The sequence below is a fragment of the Tachysurus vachellii genome, chromosome 21 (assembly GCF_030014155.1).
Source record: "Tachysurus vachellii isolate PV-2020 chromosome 21, HZAU_Pvac_v1, whole genome shotgun sequence".
Classification (NCBI taxonomy): Eukaryota; Metazoa; Chordata; class Actinopteri; order Siluriformes; family Bagridae; genus Tachysurus; species Tachysurus vachellii.
Genome location: NC_083480.1, coordinates 10,757,881 through 10,783,982, shown reverse-complemented (window position 1 = coordinate 10,783,982; position 26,102 = coordinate 10,757,881). Strand labels below are relative to the sequence as shown.

At 36.5% G+C, this 26,102-nt stretch overlaps 1 protein-coding gene across 1 annotated transcript in view; it reads right to left on the bottom strand.

Moving 5' to 3' along the window:
• Positions 1-26,102, bottom strand: part of vps50 (VPS50 EARP/GARPII complex subunit) — a 127,345-nt gene that overhangs the window by 29,198 nt on the left and 72,045 nt on the right. Inside the window, exons 17-22 of the mRNA XM_060897438.1 lie at positions 25,684-25,774; positions 23,772-23,948; positions 20,791-20,909; positions 14,493-14,599; positions 13,341-13,462; positions 10,320-10,400 (exon numbers count right to left, since the gene is read on the bottom strand). Coding sequence (XP_060753421.1) covers positions 10,320-10,400; positions 13,341-13,462; positions 14,493-14,599; positions 20,791-20,909; positions 23,772-23,948; positions 25,684-25,774 — 697 coding nt within the window. The remainder of the gene's footprint in view (positions 1-10,319; positions 10,401-13,340; positions 13,463-14,492; positions 14,600-20,790; positions 20,910-23,771; positions 23,949-25,683; positions 25,775-26,102) is intronic.

Here is a 26,102-nt window from a genome sequence, read left to right as displayed (position 1 = left end):
ATGTGTGAGTGTGTGCATGAGTGAGTGAGTGCATGCGTGAGTGAGTGCATGCGTGAGTGAGCGAGTGCGTGAGTGAGTGAGCGAGTGCGTGAGTGCATGCGTGAGTGAGTGCGCGAATGAGTGCATGTGTGAGTGAGTGAGTGAGTGAGTGAGTGCGTGAGTGCATGAGTGAGTGAGTGTGTGAGTGTGTGCATGAGTGAGTGAGTACGTGAGTGCATGAGTGAGTGAGTGAGTGTGTGAGTGCATGAGTGAGTGAGTACGTGAGTGCATGAGTGAGTGAGTGTGTGAGTGCATGAGTGAGTGAGTACGTGAGTGCATGAGTGAGTGAGTGCATGAGTGAGTGAGTACGTGAGTGCATGAGTGAGTGAGTGAGTGAGTGTGTGAGTGCATGAGTGAGCATTTTAGAAACAGACAAAGAGCCATCAAGGAGGATAATTACAGCCTTAGAGCACAAACACAAGAGAACGTTAAAAAATAAAAAAAAAACCATCATTGTGACCTTTTATAAAACAAATGCGGATAGTTTGGCATATAAGAAAATCTACTCTTAGGACTTATAGTTAATCAGCAGAGTGCAGATTAACATTAATTTATACATGAAATCTATCAAGATCTTAAATAACTGGTTCTTAGAATTCACATAATGAATGAGGGTGATTAGTTTTCTACAAAGCAGATCAGTCAGTAGATTTGGCTGTAACTGAATAACTCATTTTAATATGCTATTATTAATAGTAACTGTTCAGGGATGTGTGTGGTGGACATTCCAGGTAAGACTAAAGCTAACAAAAAATGCTGCTGTGCTATTTTACAAAAAAAAGCATTGTAAATATTGTGACAATTTTGCTGAAGAGTTAGTTATTTAACATACATGGAAGGGGTCTCCAGTGACAGCACTTTATTATAGAGAACAAGCTTTCTACAGTTTTCAGGACAAAAGATTTTGGACTTTATGATTGAGGTTTTTAATTTTACAAACTTTAATAGATAAAAAATAAAAAAATAAATAAAAAGAGGCTGCTGAAGGGGCAGCTTTTTGTTAGCTGCAGTAACAAGTGATAACAGGAACAAAAATGTCGTGAGGTTCATGTCATGTTCCATAAAAACACACCATGTTGTTCAATAAAAAAATTAGAAATTGGAATCTTTAACCCACTGCTGTAGTTTAAAAGAGAAAAAAGTCTTGCTGCTATAGGAGATTAATCCACTTCGCATGATGGTAACCATGGTCCACATTACACCAACCAACCAATGATTATATTCCTATAACAGTGCACCCCATTGTCTTTTATTCCATAAACAGTAACAATTAAGAAAATTATTTAACAATAACTGTTAAAATGGACCTCAATGCAAAACAGCATTTTAATGTCACTAGTTTATGGAATAAAGTATTAGTAAAGTATGGCAAGGATTTCAGAAAGCAACGGTTTCCAATATGTGAGTCTAACTGCCTCCATAATCCAGTTTCACTGTCTGTTCTCTTTCCCATTGCTCTGAATCCAGATTTTCCTGCAGCCTTCCATTTTAATCCCCTAGGTAAATGTCTTAGTCCTTGTTCCACCCTCGCTTACAAAGCTACTTACTTCAACCACTAAAGTTCCTCCTGCTGTGGGTGGAACCAGAAACATCAGCAAAACCTCTTTGCAGTGTGATAATCAAGGGATTTTTACATACTTTATGAACGTAATGATGTCTTACAGTTATAGTTAAAATTCTTTGTTGTGCACAGAAAAAATAAACAGGTTTGAGGAAAGTAAGAATGTGAGTTAGTTTCCACCAAATAGGAAGAACGTGCTCCAATTTCCTAAAGTAGTGTAAGAGAGATTCTAGTGCTTAGTTTCAAGGCATGTGCATCAAAGGCTTCGGGATCATCTGCTTTAATGACTGCAAATGCAGCAAGTGCTTTAAAACCAGCAGGAACATTATGGCTGAAAGAAGCTCGAGGCAAACCTCACAGAAAGTCTGGGACACTACAATCTTCAGACTAAACACGTCCCAAAAATTACTCTTTTCAGTTCTTACAAAGCTAAACAATGAGTCAAATTTCAAGCGTTTGTTACCAGTGGACAATGTAGAGGTTATTACTGTTGTTGTAGTTATATGTACAGTAGTTATTGTACTTGGAAAGCAAATGGAAAAGCTAAATTCGTACATTGGTGTCATTCTCCTTTTCTCAAACTGATAGAAATATTAAATTCCATTTTCTTCTTTCCTATCTAGTTCTCCAAAAGTTAACTCTACTGAAGCCAAACCTTAGTGTTCCAATACAATCCTTTTTAGCAGCTTTACTAAAACGTATAGGAATATATGATGACCTACTGTAAGTAACTATAACTCTTTCAGTTTCTCTCTTTCAGTATTATTTAATTCTTCTCAAACTGTTACCACTAAGTCGGAAGCGCACAGTTTCCTAGAACTTATATGCATATGTATCTTATATGCATCATTAAAATTTTCCCCTCACTGGGACTAGAGGTTCCAGGTTAGAGGTTGTGAATCATAAAGATATGGCTTAACCTGGGTTAAATAATTAATAACTAATGGTTATATTGAATGTAAGGGCCAAAAATTATTTAACAAAATACATATGCTAGTTGTGTGCTGAAGGGTGTAAGCTCCCATTTTAAATAGTGCACTCAGTGGCAAAGTTAAGTAGAACCCAAAAAAATGAGAACACAAATTAACCTGAAGTTGAAGTTTTCTCATGGTAACGCTACGTTAACCCTGTGAAACGCCTTCTGGAGCCTGATGATAGCCATGCTTTTTGTATGATCGATAGATATCAGAAGTGCTAATAAACATTATTTAATTAATTTGTCAGAATTTAAGCTGGCTAACAAAACTATTTTAGTCTTTTTTTTTTTTTGGTCGTTGTGATTATTATTATAACTAATAATAATTAATGTAAAACTGAAAAAAGGCAAGTTAAAGTTTGGGTCAGTGTCATTTTCTCTACCTGAAATAACAGATGCTTCGAGACTTTGTTTTAATGTTTCTGAAGCCGAATATCTGCTTTCCAAAACAATGCAATAGAATAGCCTTGCTAATAAAATATAAAGGTATATATGGTATCTCTCTCATAAATCTCTATAACGCTATACATTTAGTTTACTTCAAATCTTTACAACAGACCGTAAATAAAGGGGGCCTTGAATTTTTACCATGAGGGTATCAAAGAAATTCTGCCCGCAAAACTAACATTGTGATTCTCCTGGCTTAGAGAGCTGAACCCCATCATAGTGTCATCTGTATAAATTCATCTGCTACACAGAATTTATTTGGCAGACTGCGTTGGTCTGTACTGCTGAAATATGATTGTTGCTCTTGGCTTTTATCTCGGTAGTAGCAGCTGATTTGTTGTGAGCTGGGGGTTCTGCTAAATTCCTTCACTGAGCCCTCAGACAATCCAGTGTAGAACTGGAGAGCAGTACATGCCTGTACACCTACACATGCAGACAAGCTCCCCCAGGCATGGCTGAATTCATGATGACAGAAAACCGTGACAAGGTCAGTGGCTGCCGAGTTGAAATAAATAAAATCACGTCCATTAATTTTAAATTTTTAATCTTTTCTTGCTGCAATCTTAGCGTGATTATTATTTTTTCCACTCCAGAGGTTTATCCAGTGCTGACAAATAACAAGGTAGGCAATTTACCACCACATGAAATTCTCCACTGGCTTCATCATCCTTCGGATATAGTTAAAATGTGTTTCTCATTAGGTGGGTGTCAAATCGAATTAGAAACTCCATTCGCTTCCTGGATGTCATGTTAGTCTTTAAATTGGCTTAGCCAGATGTCAGAGGACCCCAAACCCAACAGCATTGCTCACGTTTAGCTTCCTAGAGGGAGAAGTGCTCTGAAACTTTAGAGAGAAGGGAGGAAATTAAATCAGTGGTTCTGGAGCCAATAATGAAAGATTCTTTATTCAGACTGTGAAAAGAAAAGCAGCATGAGATCAGAATCAGTGAATTCCAATTGGACAGAGCCATACCCTGTGCTTTTCCATCAGCAGCAAGTAACTCTAAGAGATTGCATGAATTCCACATATGAACTGAGCTTAGCATGCCATTCAGGAGCTGTGCATACAGAGGGATTTCTATAAAACTGAAAGCTTCAATTTTTTCAACTTATCTTCTGTAAAAGCTGCAGTGGCTACACTACAGTTCATATTCTTATTCAGTCCATATTCTCTTCCGATATATTAAAAGTTCTTTCAAATGTCAATCAAAAAGTCTTCTTAAAATGTATTTACAAAACTGTCTGAGAGAAACTACTGCTGTTGCTTAACAATAAGGGAAATTCAGTTAGTAATGCTTATTATTATTTGCATGGCTAATTATCAGCACAAACGTCAGCTTATGACTGTCGCGTATTATAAATTAATTAAAAGACAGTTATTTATAGATCATTTCTTCCAATTTAGTCATACCAGATTCCCTTTCACAAGCTAGTTACTCCTGCTAGCGTAAAAAGGCAAAATTGATACCACAGAGATTTGCACCTCTGACCACTGAATTGCTGATCATGCAATATCACAGGACACTCTGCCTGCCCTCCTGCATATACTGTACAGAGCTCAGGGATGTGGATTATTGGTTAGTGTAGTGCTAATCAATAGGAGATCCCCCTCATTCACCTAAGCCAGGGCTGATCTTGCTCTCTTGGACTCCTGACTGTGCATAACGGTGGCATTACAGGGACTCAAACTCGCAGTCATGGTCTTTTGGGGTGTATACTTTATTGCTGCACCATTCTGAAGTCACCATGGTAACCATGGCTTTGTAGTAAGGATGTAACCAAATATGAATGACTCAGATTACACATATTATATGTATAAATCACAATACAGATAGCAGAAGGAGGCAAACTCTTCATGCACACACAAAACAAATGCGCTGGGTTTTATTTTAACCCTCTACAAACACAATACCACCAACGGGAAGGCCTGCATCACCCTTCTTGTAGTCGACTGGTCTGATTTTATTACGACACGTTTTGCGTTTCAATTTTATTGTAAAGCTCTGAGCATATGCCTTGGCCTGTTTTTATTTAATAAATTGTGATTCAGTAGATTGAGTATTGACAAGTTTGCTAGCACAAAAGTGTTGTGAGAATTACTATTATCCTGTTGAAGTCATAAATAAGTGTCCTAAGAGTGGTGATCTGTGATGACATTTAAAAACAAAATAAGGGTGGATTAAAAAAAGGACATCCTGCATAACTCTCATTTTTACTCACTGCAGGGTGATGAATATACATCCTGAGTTTCAGATAATACATTAGATATACAGAGCAACAGAGCACTATCATTCTAAACAACAAACACACATTGTTTGCACAGTGATTTACAGCACAGCAGGTTGAGATGTTACACTGCATCACAACAAAGTTAATCAATAGACAGCAGTCGGCCCAGAGGAGCTCCCTAAACCACCCACAGACTGGAACCACTAGCTGCTTGATGTTGGATGGAATGTGGCAGGTAGAATATGCTAATAATCCTGGTGTGTTTTTGTCTTAGTTTTTGCATGAGACAAGCGGCAGAAAAGAAAAGTCAGACATTCTCTATGAAATACTCAGACTGAGTACCGGCAAGTAAATATGCAAGCCTAAAAATATAAAAGATCAAGTATTCTGAAAAGAACCCTCTCTAACTTTTCACGAAGACACTAAGTAATGGTATTCTCAAAAATAGATTCTCACCACATAATTATAGGAGTGCCAAAAAATTTGACTGGATGTTAGAACACTGCAGAGCTAAATCTAATTGAGTAAAATAGAAATCGCCGCACATTAGGTTATAAAATCGTTTTCACAAAGGGTGCCAATAATTCTGTAGATTTGCTATGTCATTGAAATGCAACGATCCTCTCAAGGTAAAAAGAATAGACATGGCAAACAGGATGATTAAGAGATGGGGAAAAGTTTCCAGAGGCTGAGGCTTTATCTTAGGTGATGAATGATTTAAGGAGCTGAGCAGAAATAGCTGTGTGTGGGAGGACGAACTAAACGCTTTGTCTCAAACATTTTTTCCTTCTATTTCAAAAAAAAAAAAAAAAAAAAAAGGAAGCCCTGGCTTTTCTAGGAAAAGCATGAAGAGCTCCACTAGCAAGATTCGCCATAATGGCAATAATGCTTTAAAAAGAATTTAATTCTGCAGAACATTAATACAGACCCTCATCTGTATGATCTCCACTACAAAGCTCCATCATTAAGCCTGTGTTAGTGGCCAGGTCGCTCTGGCTGAGTGTTCACACGGGAAAAGCTCTCCAGCTCTTATCTTTATGTTGCTACCAGTGGTAATTACGTGTGATATAATGGCTGGGAGTATATACTGATGTAGGTGTGCAGACAGGGCCGTTGTAGTAGGAATACACTGCTTTGAAAGAGGGATGTGCTCTTACTGAGCTGCAAAAGCTGCTCTTTACAGCTGAGCTTATTCGTGTGAAATCATAATTCAACAAGAACTTTCAAAGAGTTTCTAATATATTTTTTACAATTAAATGTAACAGTGGACTTGATACAATAGGCTCAAGTGGTATAACTTTATCCCTCAGTGCCTTCTCGATTGTCCTTTCGGTAGTTATGCAGTTGACTTGACCTTTCTTTAGATATGATGACTGAAAACATTTTACACAGACGTCTGGATAGCAGATCTTTCTTTGTTGTGCAGATCTTTCAAAACAAAAAATTGTTTTGTATTTTGAGGATTGAGTAGGAAACCGACCACAAAAGAATCTATTCTCATTAAAATGTTTACTGATAATCAAGTGCACGTCACTATATACTACTTCTTCAACAAGCAGCAGTATAGCAGATGCTTCCTGTTGTGCTGCTTTGTAGCTACCTCAGTTGCGGGACAACTCAAAGGGGATCAAGAATTGCGAAAGAAATGTTCATTAATAGTTACTAATAAATTCATTAACAGTTAAAAGAGCTTAAGTTACTAATAAATTCATTAATAGTTAAAAGAGCTTACCCTCCCTATAACGACAGCTTATTTGTTTCCTAATGATGAAACACGAGATCTTTTTCACCCAAGCTCACATGAAGAGCAATCAGAAATTTGGGGGAAAGTAAATAAAATAAAAGCAATCTGCTATGATGAAGATTGACTGATATACAACAATCAATTCTTTGTGAAATTACTGCAAAGTTTCTCATAAATAATTCCTTTTAACAGTCTACAAAAACGAGGATCAAGTGAATTATAGCAGCACTACTTGCGTAGGATGTGATCATTTTCCACAACAAGAATAGTAGCTGTTGTACTGCTGTTATATCCATTAAAGTCAAAATCGCCGGATAACTCACTGAATGTTTTTACAGTTCTCACCGTAGTATGACGGCCCTGAAGTCACACTTACACAAAGCAAAACTCAATGTAGCTAATGAAGCTCTGACTCACAAAAGTGTTTTTTTTGATGAATTTAGACAGACTTTCCAGAGCAGATATCGAACTCTGCTGTTCATAAAATGAATGAGGTCACGTCACTGTGTTGCCTCTGTGTCGAAAACAAACAAGCTACAGCTATTCATATTCAGAAGATGATGTATTCTGATCAAGCTTAAAGATCCAGATTCAGACATAGAATACTAATAGAGACAATACTAATACAAACAGACATAATGCAATGTTACTATTAAAATGGACCAAAGCAAAGCAACACCATAGACATGAATGAGGAAGGAATAATTCCTTCAGTTAGAGAGAGGGATGCAAAATCTTTCAACAGATGTCATTTAGTTTCCAACAATGAATTTCTTCAAATATCCATTTGTATCTTTCATGTTCTTGGGGTACTAAAGAAACATCTCCAAGAGTCATTTGCATGTAATGATACTGCTTGAGGTTTTGCTGAAACAAAAATAATTCTGAACTCAAGCAGTATGAGTAAACAGTACTTGTCAAAATGTACTGAACATTTCCTAAAATCCAATTGAATATTAATCTATTATTAGATGCAATGATTAAAGCCTTATACTGTATTATTATTTTAATAAATAAATAAAGGTTTAAATAATTAAAAAAAAAAAAAAAGATATACCAATTGAACAAGAGCTTGCAATAAGCAAACATGTCTGGAAATTATATTTGGTTTACCATAATCTTATAATAGGAAACATTAGAAAGATTTGATTATATTCAAGATATTTTTTTTAAGATGTGCATGAAGCTAAAAGAAAAAATAATCTTCCAGACTCCAAATATTCATCCATATAAATGTATCCCAAATCTTCAGGAACAGAGAAAAAAAAAAACAGCATCTAACATCCCAACACACCCTAAAAGCTTTACACATAAGGAAAAAAGTCAGAGAGTGAGAGAGTCCAGTTGAGATATGGTTGATGAAGTAACTCATTCTGACTGGATTTAACCACAGACACTCCCATACTGCTTGCCGGTGAGGAGAGTTCTCTGCAAGAACCAACTGCTTGGTATGTTTACTTGCTGTAGCGGTATGTTTAATAAGGTGGAAACCTAAAGCTGAAAGTGTTCCATCACTCAATGTTCTTGCTCAATCTATCAAGATGGCTGCCTTAAACTTCTGGCTTAGTCATGGATCCTTGTTTATTTCTTAGTCGGAATGTTTTGTCTAACTTTTCACTTCGTGTTTTGCTTTCTTTAGTGAAGCTTAACCTCATAGCCACTTCACAAATAAATCTCTTTATTCATATCAGGAATTAAACTCACAGAGCAAGATCTCATTAACTGGAAAAATAATCTACAAAAAATATACATTCAAAAAAGCAGAAATAATCTGTAGTAATAAAAGCACATGGATTTTACACAAGAATTAAAAAGACTAATAAAATAACATATAAAATAAAATCTCTTTTTTAAATGGATTCAGTGGGAAAAGACAAAAAGTCAGTGCAAATGAAAGAGGCACTGCAGAGACACTGACAATATGGTGAAAATATGATATAACGAACACATATTTCTTCCATTCTGTAACGCATTTAAAGCAAGTGAAGAAAGATATTCAGACCAAAAAAAACACAGCTGGTTTTATCCATTGAGATTTGTCTGGATTGTAAAGCTAACATATCAGACAGAGCCACATGCTAAGAAGAGAGAGAAATGGGGGGAAAAAAACAGGTAGCTGGGAAAGAAAAGCTTTTTCAGGAGAGACGTTTCCACACTATTGGATTAATCTCAGTAAAATGTAAGTGCCTGTTAAAGTTGTGTCATCGAGTGCCTGTTAAAGTTAAAGTCCTCTTTTATGGCTATTAACATCATATGTATGTAAGTTTTATGCACTGTAATGAATCTGTAATGAATTACTATTAGTATTATGAATAACAATTAGCATCATCATCATTTTCTATTTATTTATTTATTAATTAAATACTTTGCCTATTAGTAATAGTGTTATGTGGTGTCAATTTGTGCAGTTGTGTAGCAGGCATGTAACATTAAAATAAAAATAATAATTATTTTTATTTATAGCTGTTTATATCTTCTCCTTTAACTGCTCTACTCTGCTCTTATTAAGCGTCATCTGTTATGTGCTATGATGCATGTGTGTAGTGTTGTCATTATTATGATGATTACTTTTATTAAACCAGGGGCATGAACTGACAAGGTAGATATATATTTTTTATTTCAGGATCTTTTTTAAAGTGTTAATTGCCCCTAACTTATATCGAAACTCATATTGATTGATGCCAGAAACCCATTCAATAGCACCATATGACCCAATCGAACGATACAAAATGAAAGAAATGAAATGAAAGCTGTGAAACCCAACCTCGATCAGTCTTAGGACTGGACAGTGTGTGAGGTAGAAGATGGCTGATTCTATACATTTAATGAGTGTGTATCAGTACTGAAGGTTTCTGTTCAGTGTGTGTGCTGTATTAAAGGTGGCAGGTCATCGCACCCAGACAGCCTAATGGGGGCCACATTGGAAAGCATAGGACATGGATTTAAAAAAAAAAAGAGCGAGGCTATTTAAGTGTGCATGGGGCGATTAACTCACCTGGGGTTGCTGGCTGACGGCTAGGGGTCATGAGATGATAGAGAATCATGATGGATTATGGAGGACTGGGCTTAATGCACACTACCATTTCCACTCAGTTTCACAGTCAGAGTTTTATATATTTATATATGAAGTGGAAAGCAGGGCAAAGAGAGTGAGAGAAAGAGTAAGGAAAGAGAAAGAATCAAACAAAGAAATGACTGTGAGAAAAACAGAAGATGGATCACAACAGATTTGTTACTGGCACAAATGAGTAGAAAGCCAGTGAAGAATGAGAAATAAATAGACGGAGAGAAAAACAGGGGCATATTTTAAGAATTTTTTTTACCATGTCTATGAGACTCTCCTGGATGCGGTTGAGTGTCGTCCTCAGTCTACTGCTAATCAGCCCCAGTCCGGATGATTCATACTGCAGCAAAGAGACAAGAACAACACACAGTCAGGATCCTGCTTTACTTTTCTACAACACACACACCATGGAAAGTCATTCACACTCCTGGTCAAATGCAGTCACTTTTTACAATTAGAGAACCAAGCCCACACACATGCAGAAAAGGATACAGAGATATTAGGAACTCTTTCTCACGATTAATCATCCTAAGGAACTACAGCACAGTTTTACTCAGATCATGGTGTGTGTGCATGAATTAATGCAGTGATCTGTGATCTGCCAAACCAAAACTGACCGCAGCCTGATTGTATGGAAACATGTCAGGGAAAACTTTGGGGTAATTTGGAAATTTCGGGGGAACCACACAAATCATGTTCAAGAAAAACCATCTACATACTGTAACACAGAGAACCAAACACAGACAGGATCAAAAGGCGATTTATTTTTCGCCTGCCAAATGGAAATGTTTTCACCACAAGATTTGTTTTATTACGGACTACCCATTCTTTTCACTGCTCAAACTGAAGACAGTAGCACTCTTTAAAGAGGACAGACAAAACATATCGAGACATAAATCTCACTACTCGTATGTTTATCCTATCATACAGATCATCTGCACAACACTTGAGCAAAGGCTAAGATTAAACAGCTTTAATGCTTATACTGTAATATCAGTAATTTAAGTAGTTTCACATTTAACATAACAAATCCAAGTGGGTAAATATAAACCCATGAAAATATTAAACTAGATTCGGGGATCTGGGAGAGAGAGACAAAGACAGAGAAAGAGAGAGAGAGAGAAAAAGAGGGAGAGAAAGAGAGAGAGAGAGAGAGAGAGAGAGCGATCTTTATACTAAAAGTTCTAAACCAATAAGTGCAGAAATATAAGCTAAAGTAAACCATTAGTAATAGAACAAACCATCAAACAAACAAATGAATGAATAAATGAATGTTGCTGAATACATGGACAGGAGAGTCACACTACAGTACACTCTTACCCAGCAGCCCAGTCTCGGAGCGGCCGAACGGCTGCCTGAGGTGGGTGTGGATGGAGAAGGAGCATGCTTGAAAAAAAATGATGTAGGACAAAATAAATCATCCAAAAGCAATTCAATTGCACTATTAAGCCGCACACAAAGGTCAGTTCTTTGGAATCACACATAAAAGACGTCCTTGGTTTTTAATATAACTACTGATATAGACAGCCACTACAGCCATACAAACAAAAGCAGTCTTTTTATTTCAATGCAGAGTCCTGAATGTGAGGTGGTCAATTATATCACAGCCTTCACTTAATGCTTAAATTAACAATCTGAAAAAGAGCCATTTGTTACTGAATCAGCTGCTCTATCAGTAGAGGTGGAATGACTCTGCTCAGCCTGGCATTTTGCCTGTCTGCGAGGCCTTTCATCACCCCAGAGGTGACTCATTTTCCCCAGTGTCTCAGTGCCTCTCCATATCTTTCTCTTCCCCATTCTTTCCACTCAGTGCCTTGGGGCAAGTTATTAACTTTAAACAGGCAATCTTCAGTGGCGAGGTTGATGCGATGGCGTGCGCTACAGCCCGCATTGTGGTGGTGCACAAATATTACTGTAACTCATTTCTCACGGAAATCACCCTCTGAAGTTTGTACGTGTATAGAGTCAGTTGGCTTACATACAAATGCGCAGATTAGTTCAGATGTGTGGTAAATATAAAGATTTAGCTCTGTTGCTTCAATGGGGAAAGATGTTACATTTACACTTTACATTTAAGGCATTTTGGCTTAAATTTATCCAGAGCATGGTATGGTGGACCTGGGATTCGAACTCACAACCTTCCAATCAGCCTTAACACCTTAACCACTAAGCTACGTACCACATTACCCATGTGGTATCCAAGATTTACTTTATAACAGAATCTGAAGTTCTTCAATCTACAGGCTGGTCTGCTTTTATTTTGGTCCAGAATTCTTAATTAACTCACACACATCTTCAGGTTCGAAATACCTGCTCTCAGTGGGAAATATTTAATACTGTTGTCTATCCATTGCGCTGAACTCCTTGGCCCTCCACTTGGAAACTCCTTTGTTGTAAAGCTGCCATGCATTCTGGATCTGGGGCTCTAGATCATTTGTATCAATGTTTCCATTAATTCTAAACTGGATTTCAACAACATTGCTTGGAAATGTTCTTTTGTTTTTGTCCTTTTCTTCCGATTAAACAATGGAGCTAGAAATGTCCTTCAAATCAGCAGACAAAAAAAAACACAACACCAACTAACAGACTAGCAAACAAAATACCCCACAAATATTTCAGTATAAACATGTCATTGTTGCCATTTTCCATTAAAGCTCCACATACAGATAGACACAAACTATTCTCTTAAATTCATGTCCTAAAAAAAAATGTAAAAAAATAATTATATAATTTACATTTCCAGCAGTGGCTGCCTGGTGGACTTGGGTTTCGAACTCAAAACCTTCCAATTTTTAGTCCAACACCTTAACTAGTCTACAACATCCCCATATATCAGACTAATTATTGTATTTTTAAGCAGGACATCATGAAACTAATCTCTTTGGACAGTAACGTCTCTCAGATGACAAAAAAAAAGTATAAATACTCCAGGAGGTACTATAACGGATTTTAAAATGAAAAGATTTTCCCTTTAAAAAAGTAAAGCAGACTTCGAGACCCTCATCCGTATCCCACTTCAATATTCCTACCAGGTCACATAAAGCTCAGTTTGCTCTGATAATAATAGCAGTAATTATGATCTGTAGGACACCCACGAGAAAACGCACTGCTCCGACAGATTCATAAACATGCTGTTATATTCTCTTATGCATCAAGGAAAAGGGAAAACAGAAAAACAACCTAAAAAAACAGTTTTCTGGATATAACTACTGAAAAAAACATGAACGCTCAGAGCACAGCTTAACGTTGCTTAACCTAGAGATGGGTTAACTGATCATACCATGTCGTTCCGGCCGAAGAAGGTGTACACGGCGTACAGGTAATAATCGAACAGCTGTGACACGCAGTGGATGACGTCAAATGCAATGGGTTTTAAAATGTTCATCATCTGCATGTATTTACCTGCCAAAGACAACAAGAACAATAGTCAGATCAAGAGTCTATTAAAGCTAACTGGAAACTGTAAGATTCATTGATCAATTATTTAAAAAGGACCAAGAAATATCAAGTAGTTATCAGATACTTCAATGTTTGATAAGCTGGTATATTATATAGCTAGGGATCTAAGTTATGCTAGTAATATAAAAATACAGAATATACTGTGACTATACTGTGAGGTTATAAATACACTCTTACAGCAAGCTCACATTTTAATAATTTCAGAAATGCACACAAGTCAATCATAATGAGATCTAAAGTTGCAGGTGGATTAGTCGTTATTGGTTGGACATTGACTTTCCGTGCATTCTGAGGCAGAGCAATTGAATTTACGTACAAAATAATCAAGTATACGTAAAATGGTAATATAGTTAGGACTGAATAAGAACGAATTTATATTAAAAAAACTCGCTGTGTTTATGCTGAGGAGGGCTTTTAATTTGTTTGTTCGGTTTTTTTTTGTTCTCAAGAGAGGCTTCATTCTAAAAAAAACAGGGGAACACACAATCTGCTTATAATTTAGAATGTAATTGTCAAGAATTAGTGAGAAAAATTCCCGTTTTCCTAAAAAACAACTGCAGATTACAGAACCTTTTTTTTCTTTAAAATAAAAAAAGGTTTTTCCAGTTTATTTTTGGGTTACAAAAACACCAAACATTGACATTTACAGAGAAAAGCAACTAAAACAGTAAAAAAAAAGACACCTTCGATATTAATTTAAACCATTTGTTTCTACTAAAGAGCTGGAAACTAATGGAGTCAAAACTGCCACGTTGGCTGATGCATTAGACAAATTATGATTGCTATAAATAGTCTGAAAGAGACGAGGAGGCAAATGCAAAACGGATCTAATGGCAAGGAGCAGAGGCGATGCACACACCTCTGCCATTAGCTTATTAATTGATCTGCAAATCGAGGTCACTTGCATTTGGTCACTGTTCTTTTCTGTTCTGTTTCCTTTAAGTGAACAAAATGTTAAAGGTCAACTACTTACCGACCAGACGGATCACGTTAAGAGTGGTGTTGGTCAGGATGGGGGCGTTGACTTTGTTCAGACTGTAGTCAGATCTTTTTCTGCTGCGGAGAGTCTCTCTGGACACGCTGATCACACACACAATATGGTTTTATTAAAAAATTAATAAATAACTGCATGAAACACATTATTATAAGGTTTCGTATAATGAAGAAAGACGCCTTTCTAAAACCACAACGGCTGATATAGTATATAAATACACACTCGGACCAGTTTTCCAGCCATAACATTAATTCCACTGAGAGGTAAAGTGAATAATATTGATTATCTGGTATTACAATGTAATGTATTAGGCAGCAGCAAGAAATAAAACATTCAGTTCTCAAGTCTTCTCTCATGGCAGTGGCCACATCACTTTTATATAATATTAATAATAATAAGTAATAAATAATATTATGTCCTGCAAGATGTTCAGAAACTGTTTGAGGAACATGACAGGAGTTAGGTGTTGAATTTGCCTCCAAATTCCCCACATCTCATTCCGATTGAGCTTCTGTGGGAGGTGCTAGACACAAATGTACGATCCGTGAAGACTCCACCTCAAACCTTACACAACAAAAGATCTGCTGCTAATGTCATGTCGAGTAAGGATAAGAACTTCCTGGTCAAGGCTGCAGTGGATCCAGAAACTCATCCACACACTCATTTACACCTAGTGCCAATTTACTGTATTCAATCCACCTAATGACAATAAAGCAAAATGTAAAAGACAGACGAAACCCACATTGACACAGAGAAGATGCATAGAACCTCCATTCAGACAGTAATCTGAGCTCAGGACAGATTAGAGAAGGCTGGAGCTGCGAAGCGTAACGATACTCACTGCACCATCATGTCCCCTGCTTCATTAGTGGCTATAAAATAAATGGGGCATTTTGCACTGCTTGTATTGTATGTATGCTGTGAACATAAAAAATGATTCCCCTATCATGCAGTAAAGGATTCAAAGCATTTTAAATGCGTATTGATCGGATTACAATGGACTGCTCTAATATGGGAATTTTGTCCTACTTCAAAACAAGCTTCTTCATTACACACACTGTTCATAGTAATAAGTTTACAGATACTTACCTGTTATTATGTGGATGGAGCTTAAATAAGATGCGATTAAATCTAACAATCTTCCCAGCAGTAGCATTTATAGTAGTACAGTGCATCCAGAAAGTATTCACAACACTTCACTTTCTCTATATTTTATGTTATAGCCTTAGTGTTAAATCTTTGCAAGTTTATTTATTTAAAAAAAATTAATAAAAAATCACGTACATAAGTATTCAAAGCCTTCGTTCAATACTTTGTTGAAGCACCTTTGGCATCGAATACAGCCTAAAAAATCTTTTTCAGTATGATGCTACAAGCTTGGCTCACCTACTTATGGGCAGTTTCTTTTTTTGTGATTGTTGCAGACAAAAAATCCAGCTTTTTTCAAAGATTGTAATTTTTTTGGTGCTTTTTGTGGAAAACTAATCAGCAAAACTGTAATCAAAGTATCCTTCTTTTTAATTCCTACCAGTGTAGATACGTATAGAATTACTTTCTATGACTGCTGTACTCGCGTTGGATCGCTGTACACACGTGGATCGAAGATGGATTTGGCTCAATGCACGTTTGCGATGACGTGACATGACGCATCTTGGAGAAAATCTGCAGTCATTTCTAAAGATTTTCTTCATTTCTGCGAATACAAAATCCTGGAGGGACTAAGATTCTTGTCTGTAACACATCACAACATGGATTTGATTACTAACTACTTTGGAGGAAAGTGCAGATGGTTTAAGCCAAGAGAGACAGCATGTTCAATGTTGCACTGCTGAGCGCTGCTTATTTAAAGATTTCCGTAAAAATGGTAAATATAAGGATTATACTTTTAGAAATGTTCAGAAGAAAAAGCTGTTTACTGTGGTGAGATACATTTTGGATATATTGCATTGGTCAATAAGTTGCATTTCCTCCTAGCATCGATTTACCTCTTGGCTTTAACAGACTTTGAAATAAAGTAAAGCTTTACAAAAGATTGCCACTAGACTCGTACTGTATATTTACTGTGGATCATTTTCAACTTATATCCTCTCTTTCACTTCAGGGTTTATTTAATGATTCATCTTGGTGCGACTTAAGGTTTGAAGATCTGGCACATTCTCTTTGAGCTACCATCATGAAGAGCTGAGAAAGCTGAGCTAGAAGGTCAAATGTAACTGCTTGAGCCTCTTGACTACATAAAGAGCAAAATTTTAACAACACTATCTACATCACTAGCCTCTGGATGACTGGATGAACCTCGTGAAGAAATCACCTCCGCTGTATAGAGGTGCCAAATAAATTTTATTGGTATAGCTCTTTTAACAACGGACATTGTGCCAGCCACCTCACAAAAAATATAAAAATATTAAATAAAAATGAGAAATTTTAAAGCTAATTTTTGTACTTATCCCTAATGAGCAATCCTTAAATGATACTAAGTGGTGTGCTAGTCTGCAAAAACCAGACATATCAAAATCTTTTATACAAACTCAGAGTTTATAGTATACAGAAGCTATAATCATACAAGGTACATGACTTATGTTTTATGATTACAGCAACAGCATGATGCTGTCACTTTGAAAGCTGAAATGCTGCCATAACAAAGTTAGCTAGCTAGTTAGCTAAATGGAGACAACTCCTCTGTAAAAATATGACCAAGATATCCAGCATTAGCTAGCTAGTTTGTTGATTTATGTCTTAGCCGAGCTGCGTAGGTTTGTTAAAGCTAGTTAAACAACAAGCTAGAAATTCTCACTCACTCATCTTCTACCGCTTATCCGAACTACCTTGGGTCACGGGGAGCCTGTGCCCATCTCAGGCGTCATCGGGCATCAAGGCAGGATACACCCTGGACGGAGTGCCAACCCATCGCAGGGCACACACACACTCTCATTCACTCACACAATCACACACTACAGACAATTTTCCAGAGATGCCAATCAACCTACCATGCATGTCTTTGGACCGGGGGAGGAAACCGGAGTACCCGGAGGAAACCCCCGAGGCACGGGGAGAACATGCAAACTCCACACACACAAGGTGGAGGCGGGAATCGAACCCCCAACCCTGGAGGTGTGAGGCGAACGTGCTAACCACTAAGCCACCGTGCCCCCGCTAGAAATTCTGTGAAATAGAATAGAATAATCCTTCCTAACATCCTGTACCTACAACTGTGTTCTGTTAGCTTGGACCAATCCTTGAGTCTTTTCTAAAATACGCTACAGTAGTTACAAAACATTACTTGTGTTTAAGAATAAAATAAGAGTTTAATTCACCAAGAGATCCTGTTTTATTACATAATGCATAAATCTTAAATATTCTTTAAAATACAGAGAATTCATCAGGCTGTTGGAGAGGTTTTAGTAATTAACATGTTACTCTATCCTGCATTGTCACTGATTGAATACATGTCATACAGGAAACAATTGAGCTGCAAGCATACTAAGCATTACATTTATAATCCCTCTGCAGCTGTCTGTCTCATATAATAACCCCTAAGTGTGCCAAGTCAAGTGTGATTGTGCTGGAGGAAGATGTGGCAGTCAGAGCAGTGGAGGAAACACAGATAGAAAATTCATCAGTGTTCACAACATAATGACTACTTTAATTATTCACAGTGATTGGAGATGTAGATCACTGTCATCTTAGAAGAGTGCTTTTAAAGGAATCGCATGGAGAGCAAGTAGAAAATAGCACTACACTCAGCCAAGGGTTTTACAGAAGGACCTGTGGTGCCATGTAATAAAAATGGTATATATTAATAAAGCTTCAAAATACTGAATAAAGGGCTGAATATTTACCTAAATGAGCAATTGTTAAAACTTTGTAAAAAAGTTCTTGCTTTGTAATTATGGTTTATTGTATATATTCAATTTATATTCACTTAAATGATATTATATAGAGTAATTAAATTAAATTCTATATTTATATTTTACACAAATACTTTGTTTATAACATGTCCACATATCCACCCGCCAAGAAATCTACAACGACCCATACATCTATCCATCCAACCAGCCCATACATCCAACCAAGCAGCCCATCCATCCACACATACCCCACACACATCCAACCAACCAATAATCCATCTGTTTATGTCAACACACAATCAGCCAAACATACACCCTCCTGCTTGCCCACACACCCAACCATACATCCATGTCCACACACAATCAGCCTAACACACGCCATCCTGCTCTCCCATACATCCAACCAACCGACCAACCATCCATCCATCTAACCACCCACACATCCAACCAACCAACCATCTTCATCCATCTATCTATCCATACATCCATGCCCACCCATCTATTCATCCATCTATCTAAAACTAAAACTGAACGTAAGGGAGGAAAACCTACACGAATTTGCAAAACTATTGCATTTTTTAAAATGTGATTGCATAAGTATTGAACCTGGTTGTTATGAAGCCACTTAGCTCTATTGCACATAATTAGATGAACATACAGTAGTCGATCTGTGTGGAATTAAAGTGGCACATTATCTCAATATAAAGACACCTTTTCAAATCACTTGTTGCTGAAAGGCAAAAGAGACTTGATAGAGAACATAGCTCTTTGTTTCCATGATACTTTTAGTCTAGCCATCAAAACAAACCTGGAATAAAGTTCTGGAAATGTTATATTCGGTTGAAAAAAAAAAATCTAATTTTTGAAGCTTTAGGAGGAACTCGTGCTAAAGTACAATTTGTTTTAATTTATTTCCACATTTTTCCATTTCTGATATTCAGCTTGATTTGACATTTTCTTCCCTCTATATGGTTTCTTTAGGAATTGAAATTGAATACCACATGGTTACCTAACTTGCTAATTATATTGAGTGACAGCTTCGTAGTGCTTATCTAGTGCACTGTATTCAAAATAAAACACTATTTGTGATTTAATCAAAGGAAATGAGTGAATGTGTTTTTCTGTATATATGTATTAACATCCTCTGGTAAGATGCACTCAAAAACAACTCGAGAACGAAAGTACAGACACTTCTGTGTTGTTTCTTTTTTCTGTTCACTCATTGAAGCATATGGCACTGCCACACACACGTTTTACCCTGCAATTAAATTAAACCACTTTACTATATTTCTACTATATTATGTAATAAATATAGATGTAAATGCAATACTAATCATAATAGTTCTTTTTTTGGAAATTTTAAAATAAGCAGCACTCAGCAGTGCGATGTATTAAATGTACTAAAAGGTTAAAACAAACAGTTTAAATAAATTAAACCACTTAGTTTCTTGAATTAAGTTATAATAAGTAATAAGTTAATAAATTAATTAAGAATTTTTATAGTCTATTGCCATTTATAGCATATCATTTTCCAACTGTTTAATGAAGATAACATCCCAAATTGACTTTAAGATGAAGCTGACTGGGTTTAAAAAGTCTCCTTTTTCAGTTGCTTCCCAGGCTTTCAGAATTAAATAAGGAAATGAGAAGGCATTAGCACGATCGCTAATTCTTCTCCTTCTTTCTTCTTCTACTAATTGTGGGGTCTAAAAAGTCCATAATAATCATTTAATTATTCACAAAACAGACATTTAGCTCTAACAGATTATTTAATATTCTACAGACCATTTTCTCTGAAAGTTAATGCACACACTAACGTCCTCAGGATACTTAACATTGCTTGTGGGATGTGTGGAGAGATGAATCAACCAACTGTGTTTTTGCAGTGGCCGTCATTTAGCACTGCAGGTGACGCTATTATAATTTCATTAATACTTCAGAAAGAAGATTGGCCATTGCAGTAAGCTGACAGCATCCACATGCAGTGAAATTAAGGCAGAGGACACAGATCAGGTAGCTGGTATGCATGCGTTACATTTTCACAGTGCGACTCATTCATTTCCGATTCCAGGTTTATGGAATAGAAATGGGACCCAATTCCAGCAATATGCAAAATGCATGAACAAGTGCTCAAACCTTTATTCTCAAAAGCTTGTTAAAATTTACAGATGTTCAGAAGGTCATGGGTTCATGCCCCATCACTGTCTAGATGCCAATGCTGGGTCCTTGAGCAAGGCCCTTAACCCATTCTGCCTTCTGTCTGAAACCACAAAGTACCTTGCTTGTTTTGGCCAATCACAGTGTTGGTGGAGTAACTTAATGAACCAGTCCCATTAGTTTAAACTCAAGAGATGTGTCACTCCGCAGTGTGTGTCTGTGGAGATGGGGCTGGATTTGGCTGGAAGGTGCCACTTACAGTATATACTGACCTCTTGTTGGGTATGTCTCCAGTCTGCTCATCTACAAAGTCCTGCTTCAGTTCGTCTGCCACATCACTGTCACTGTCATAGTCCTGATATACATTCTTCTCCAGCTCTTCAGACTCGTACTGACGTGGAGGAGAGAGGAAAGAAAGAAGAAAGAGCAGTGTGAGGTCAGAAAGAGCAACAGGAAGTCAAGAGTTTAGCGAGAGCTTGGTTAACTCTAGAAAGCATCACACAAAATCTACACAAGGGAGGTCAAAATGACCTGGACTGATATCAATGGTTCCATTCAAATAAAAGACGAAAAGATCTACAATGTAATGAAATGTCACAATCACATATATTTGTTCACTTCTATGATTGGAGATACTATGATTGAAGAGTTTACAGAGAACACTGTGAAAACCCCAAAACATGCAGTAAGCAGCACTTCTTCGGTTCTTCAGCTCAAAGTGTATTATGATGAGAGAGATCAGAGGAGAATATCTGGTTCAAGCCAGAGTAACTCAACCACTTTTTACAACCATGGAGAGCATGACAGCATCTCAGAATGCACAACATGCCAATCCTTTAGACGGATGAGCTTCAACAACAAAAGATCACCTCAGATTCCTTTATTGTCAGCCAAGATCCGAAATCATTGTCTACAGTGGCTATTAGTTATAGCCTTTATTACTAAGGAGAGGTAAAAGGATGTTTGAACCTATGACTAAAAAAATATAATGAGGCTTACTGAGGCTTAATGAGGAATATTTTTGAAGAATGCTTGGAATTTCAGGGACTTGCTAGCCACTAAGCCACCGTACCCCCATATTTATATATATATATAAATATATATATATATATATATATATATATATATATATATATATATATATATATATATATATATAATTAAAAAAATATTCTTATATGTTATTCAAAGCCTCTTACAGACACCTGGATTAAATGTAAGAACTTTAAAATGACTCAATATGTCACTTGTGGAATTATGGCATATTTACATCAAATATGATGCAACCGTGTCACCAAAATGGAAAAGAAAAAAAAGACAGTTATTCTGGGTGACACTGACTCTTAAAATAAGGCAATAACACCTACTCACAAAGCAGCAAGAACAGGCTCTAGTCATTCTCTGTCAGAATGACTACCGGTGAAATTGCACGACTACAAAAAGTGCTGCTTTATTCCAGAACAAACGTCAAACTTCTAAACTGATTATTTATTATTGCACTTCCCACTTCAGCACTGATTTAGTCCACTTCAGCACAATGTTCACTGACTAGGTGTGCACATGAGATTTTCCAATCACAATAATCTCCCTGACCTTTTAAGCTTTATCACAACATCAATATTATCACAATATTATATTCAAAAACTGCTACCTTGCCAGAAATGTCTCCATTTCAGCGAAGGGCAGATGTGACTAAGACGTTCTTAGTAGCAACACCATCTCACTATCTTTGTCTCTCTGTCTATTTGCCTATCTATCTATAGAAAATGAGTAATAATATTTTCTGATGTTCAACAGACAGACAGACAGGCAGACCGACAGACAGACCGACAGACAGACCGACAGACAGACAGACAGACAGACAGAGTGAGAGAGAGAGAGAGAGAGAGAGAGAGAGAGAGAGAACATTGTTTACAGATTTTTAACAATGTACAATTTTAAGATTAGTAAATAAATTCAAATCAGTTGCATCCAGTCAGTCTGTAATAATAAAATATATTGAAAGACATTACAAAAAGCTTGACATTAAAAAAGGACATCATGGAGGCTGATCCAAGTGCTTTCATTGATTTAATTTGGTTTATGATCTCATTTTGATCTGTTATATCATCATTTATGAAAAGTGTAAGATTTTAGTGTACACATTAAAAAGAAAATTCACTTGAATTTCAGGATAAATTTTTCTTCTGATTTGAATATTTAATTTCTAGATTTTGTATAGCAAAGAAAGTATAAACTATTAACAAGTGTTTCATTCTTATTAATACTTCAAATCCTGATTACTGCATGAAGCTGTAGAAAATATGAACACTTCCTGCTGGATCAACAGCAAGCTCTTATATAACATGAATCTAAACTCGTGAACTTCAGGTGTTCACAGACTACAGTAATCAAAACTGTCTGGTTTTTGTCATTTTATATTACTCTATGCTGTCTCAAAATAAAATCAAGGTAAAAAACATTTTTTCCATGGCATACGCTAGCAACAGAATAAAATGTTCTTGTGTGATTTGTTTTAAAATGTCAAGTGCATTTGAGTGACGATAAACTCCATGCAGACACGACACCTCCATAAAGCTGATCCAACATGACGGGTAGAGAGACTATAAAACACTTAACACCATTAATTATGGCCATTTATTTCTACAGCTTACTGTGGTTCGGATGAAGTTATTGAAGAATAAATAAGCTTGATAGAAAGTGGCATCACAAACATTTGCTGCACACAACAATAGAAAAATGTAATAAAAAAAAAAATGAATCACAGAAACACAAGATAAAGATTTTTCCTTTTTTTTTTTTTTTTTTTTTAACATTTATAAATCAACATTCTGCAAAAGGTCAGTTTTTTCCCTCACTAATTGATTTTTAAGGCAGATGTTAAGTGTACTATAAACAGGAGGCTTACAAAAACTTTCAACCAATCGTATGTTTTGTTTTCTAGTCCCTAGACCAATCATTCAGCAACAGGTTTGTGAGCATCATCAAACAATCTGTGTTTAAAAAAAAAAAAAAAAATCTATTTAAAATCGAGCCATTTTCTTAACTAGACAAGAAAACCTGAGCAATAAAACAGACCTGTGTGGCTTATTTACACCCCTATTATTAATTTTACAAAAGCTATTAAACAAATCAATAAAAATGACTGAATAATATATTTTAGTATTAAATAGTAACTACAATGAGTAATGTAGCATATAATGCATGTGTAAAAAGGTGTAACAAGCACGTAATAAGTGAATAATAAACCTACCCCATTGGAAGCCAGGACATCTTCACTCTCCTCTTCCTTATTGTCGATCTGCATCTCAAAAGGGTTTCCACCCTGAACATACTGGGCAAAGAGAGACAGCTCCTCAGAGTAACTGGAGGCTGGCTGCCTGCTCGGAGACACTGACGGCGAACGACACTGACCCATGAACTTAAACTCCTGCAACACATGAGCGTTTATATGTTTACGACAGATTTAATCAGCATTATTAACATTCGCTGCTCAACAATAAAGGTTCATATTGCAGGCTCTTTCTGTAAGCTCTATCACAGCTGACTCTACGCTCTGACCCGGGCTTCCTAACAAGAGGAAGATATGAATTTCAATGCACTGTGCTGTATATGTGACAAACATATGCAAGAAAACATTAAATATGCAAGCAGTACCTGAGAAAGGCTTTAATTCGATTAACAACGACTTTAAACCTTAACTTTTAAACAAGGGTGCATATACTAGGTGAAATTTATTGTTTGTTTCTTTTTCGACCAAAAAAGTGCCTTGTGTTTTTGAGTGACGTGACCTGTAGGCTAGTCTAATGTTAGACAGGTCAAAGGTATAATAACAGATATTGTTTCACATTAACACGCTCAAAACATTCTCCTTTATTTGTGACAGAAAGCAAAGGTGTTGCGTCAGTTATAACTATAGTGAACACAGAGTAGTAAAGTGACACGAGGGAAGAGGGCAGGGATTACAGGGAGTCAGTAAATATCAGAGATTCCCAGTCTTTGTGAATATTAACACAGTTTTATGTCAAATGCCTTATCTGTTATATTTTTATTAGAGTGAAAAAAAGACCACCGCTTCTTATTTTTCATATTTTTAAGCTTGTAGTTAAAATGGAGTTAAAAAAACCTTTAGTTTATAACGTTGTATTTATACAGACAGCAAAACCATGTTGCAAATTTATTGAAAAGGAAGATTATTTGTGATTATTAGTGAGAGAAGATTATTATATTCTACTTTCGGGGCATTTAGTATGCATCAAGCCATTAGGAGAAAAATAGCAGAATAAAGCAGAGCATTTGTAAATACTAGAGGATTGCAGACCCTGGTTTCATCTGGTCATTATCATTCACGTAAGCCAATATCCATTTCATTCATTTTCATGGTTATCTGAATAATAAAATTGTAGTATAAAAAGGCTGACGAAAAGTTTTGCAAAAATTAAAAGAAATGTGAAATTAATGCTGTATAACAAGGCAGGCCATAAAAAAGATTTTGATTTCAAACCAAAGCTTATATTGTTTTGGATTATAAATAAAAAAAAAAATCCCCACAATGATCCTTGAACAACAAATTCACATCTCTTTACTACTCCGAGTACATACGAGTTGACCAGTCAAGATTATACGTCTCACCGTTGACTAAACGCTACATCCAGTGACTGCCCCAATTCTGTGAATGTCTTCTGAATAGGCTTAAAGATTTAATCATAAGATCCTCAGGGAAGAATTTGCTTTCACTGCAGGGTGTCTGGGCATGTACAGCAAAGTGGAAATCATTTTCTCAGAGACTGACATCACTGCAACCTTGGAAGTCTCAAAAGGCTCATGTTAAAAAAAAAACTTGACACGCACATCTTCAACAGCTGAGAGAAGGAAATCATCCAAGCTGGCGTGTCTGGATACAATCCCAACAAACTCAGAAAAGAAGCCGAGCCAGTTTTCTGGAGGGAATGATAACTTAAAGTGTTGAGCTTATGTTTGTCAATAAGTAAGGTTGCCAGAGCTGTCAGTTTAATGCAATACCCCCAGAAGGTCATCAGATAGTTCATTAACATCCAAACACATACACTAAACGGTCAGTTTCACATGTAAAACACCACCTTACTGTGACCTTTGAGGTATTATCTAAGCTGAACGTCTCCCTTCACTGCTGTGCTGACACTTACATGAAGCTGAGTGATACTGAAGTTGGACTTCACAGGACACAACTCCCATGTTTCATTCTCCAGAAACATGCGTAACTCCTCCAGGCGTGTTCTAAAAGAGACAGACAGAATTAAGAGACAGATGCATTTAAACAAATTCACATCAAGATGCATGTGTTCAGTATAAAATGATGGATACAGTGCCAAAGCAGGCAAGTGCTGAAATAATGTGAACATCTTTTCTGAGAAAGAAACCAAGCACCTTTGTTAGGTTTACATATTGTGTTTCTATTAATAATGCCCAAGACAACCACCACTGTGTTTCTCATAAACATTTATATACCATTAATAAACTGGTCAAGTTTTTGGATCAAAGGCAACAGGAAATTCATCAAGTAGTCAAAATTTTGGTTAAAAAAATAAAAGTTAATCAAAATGGA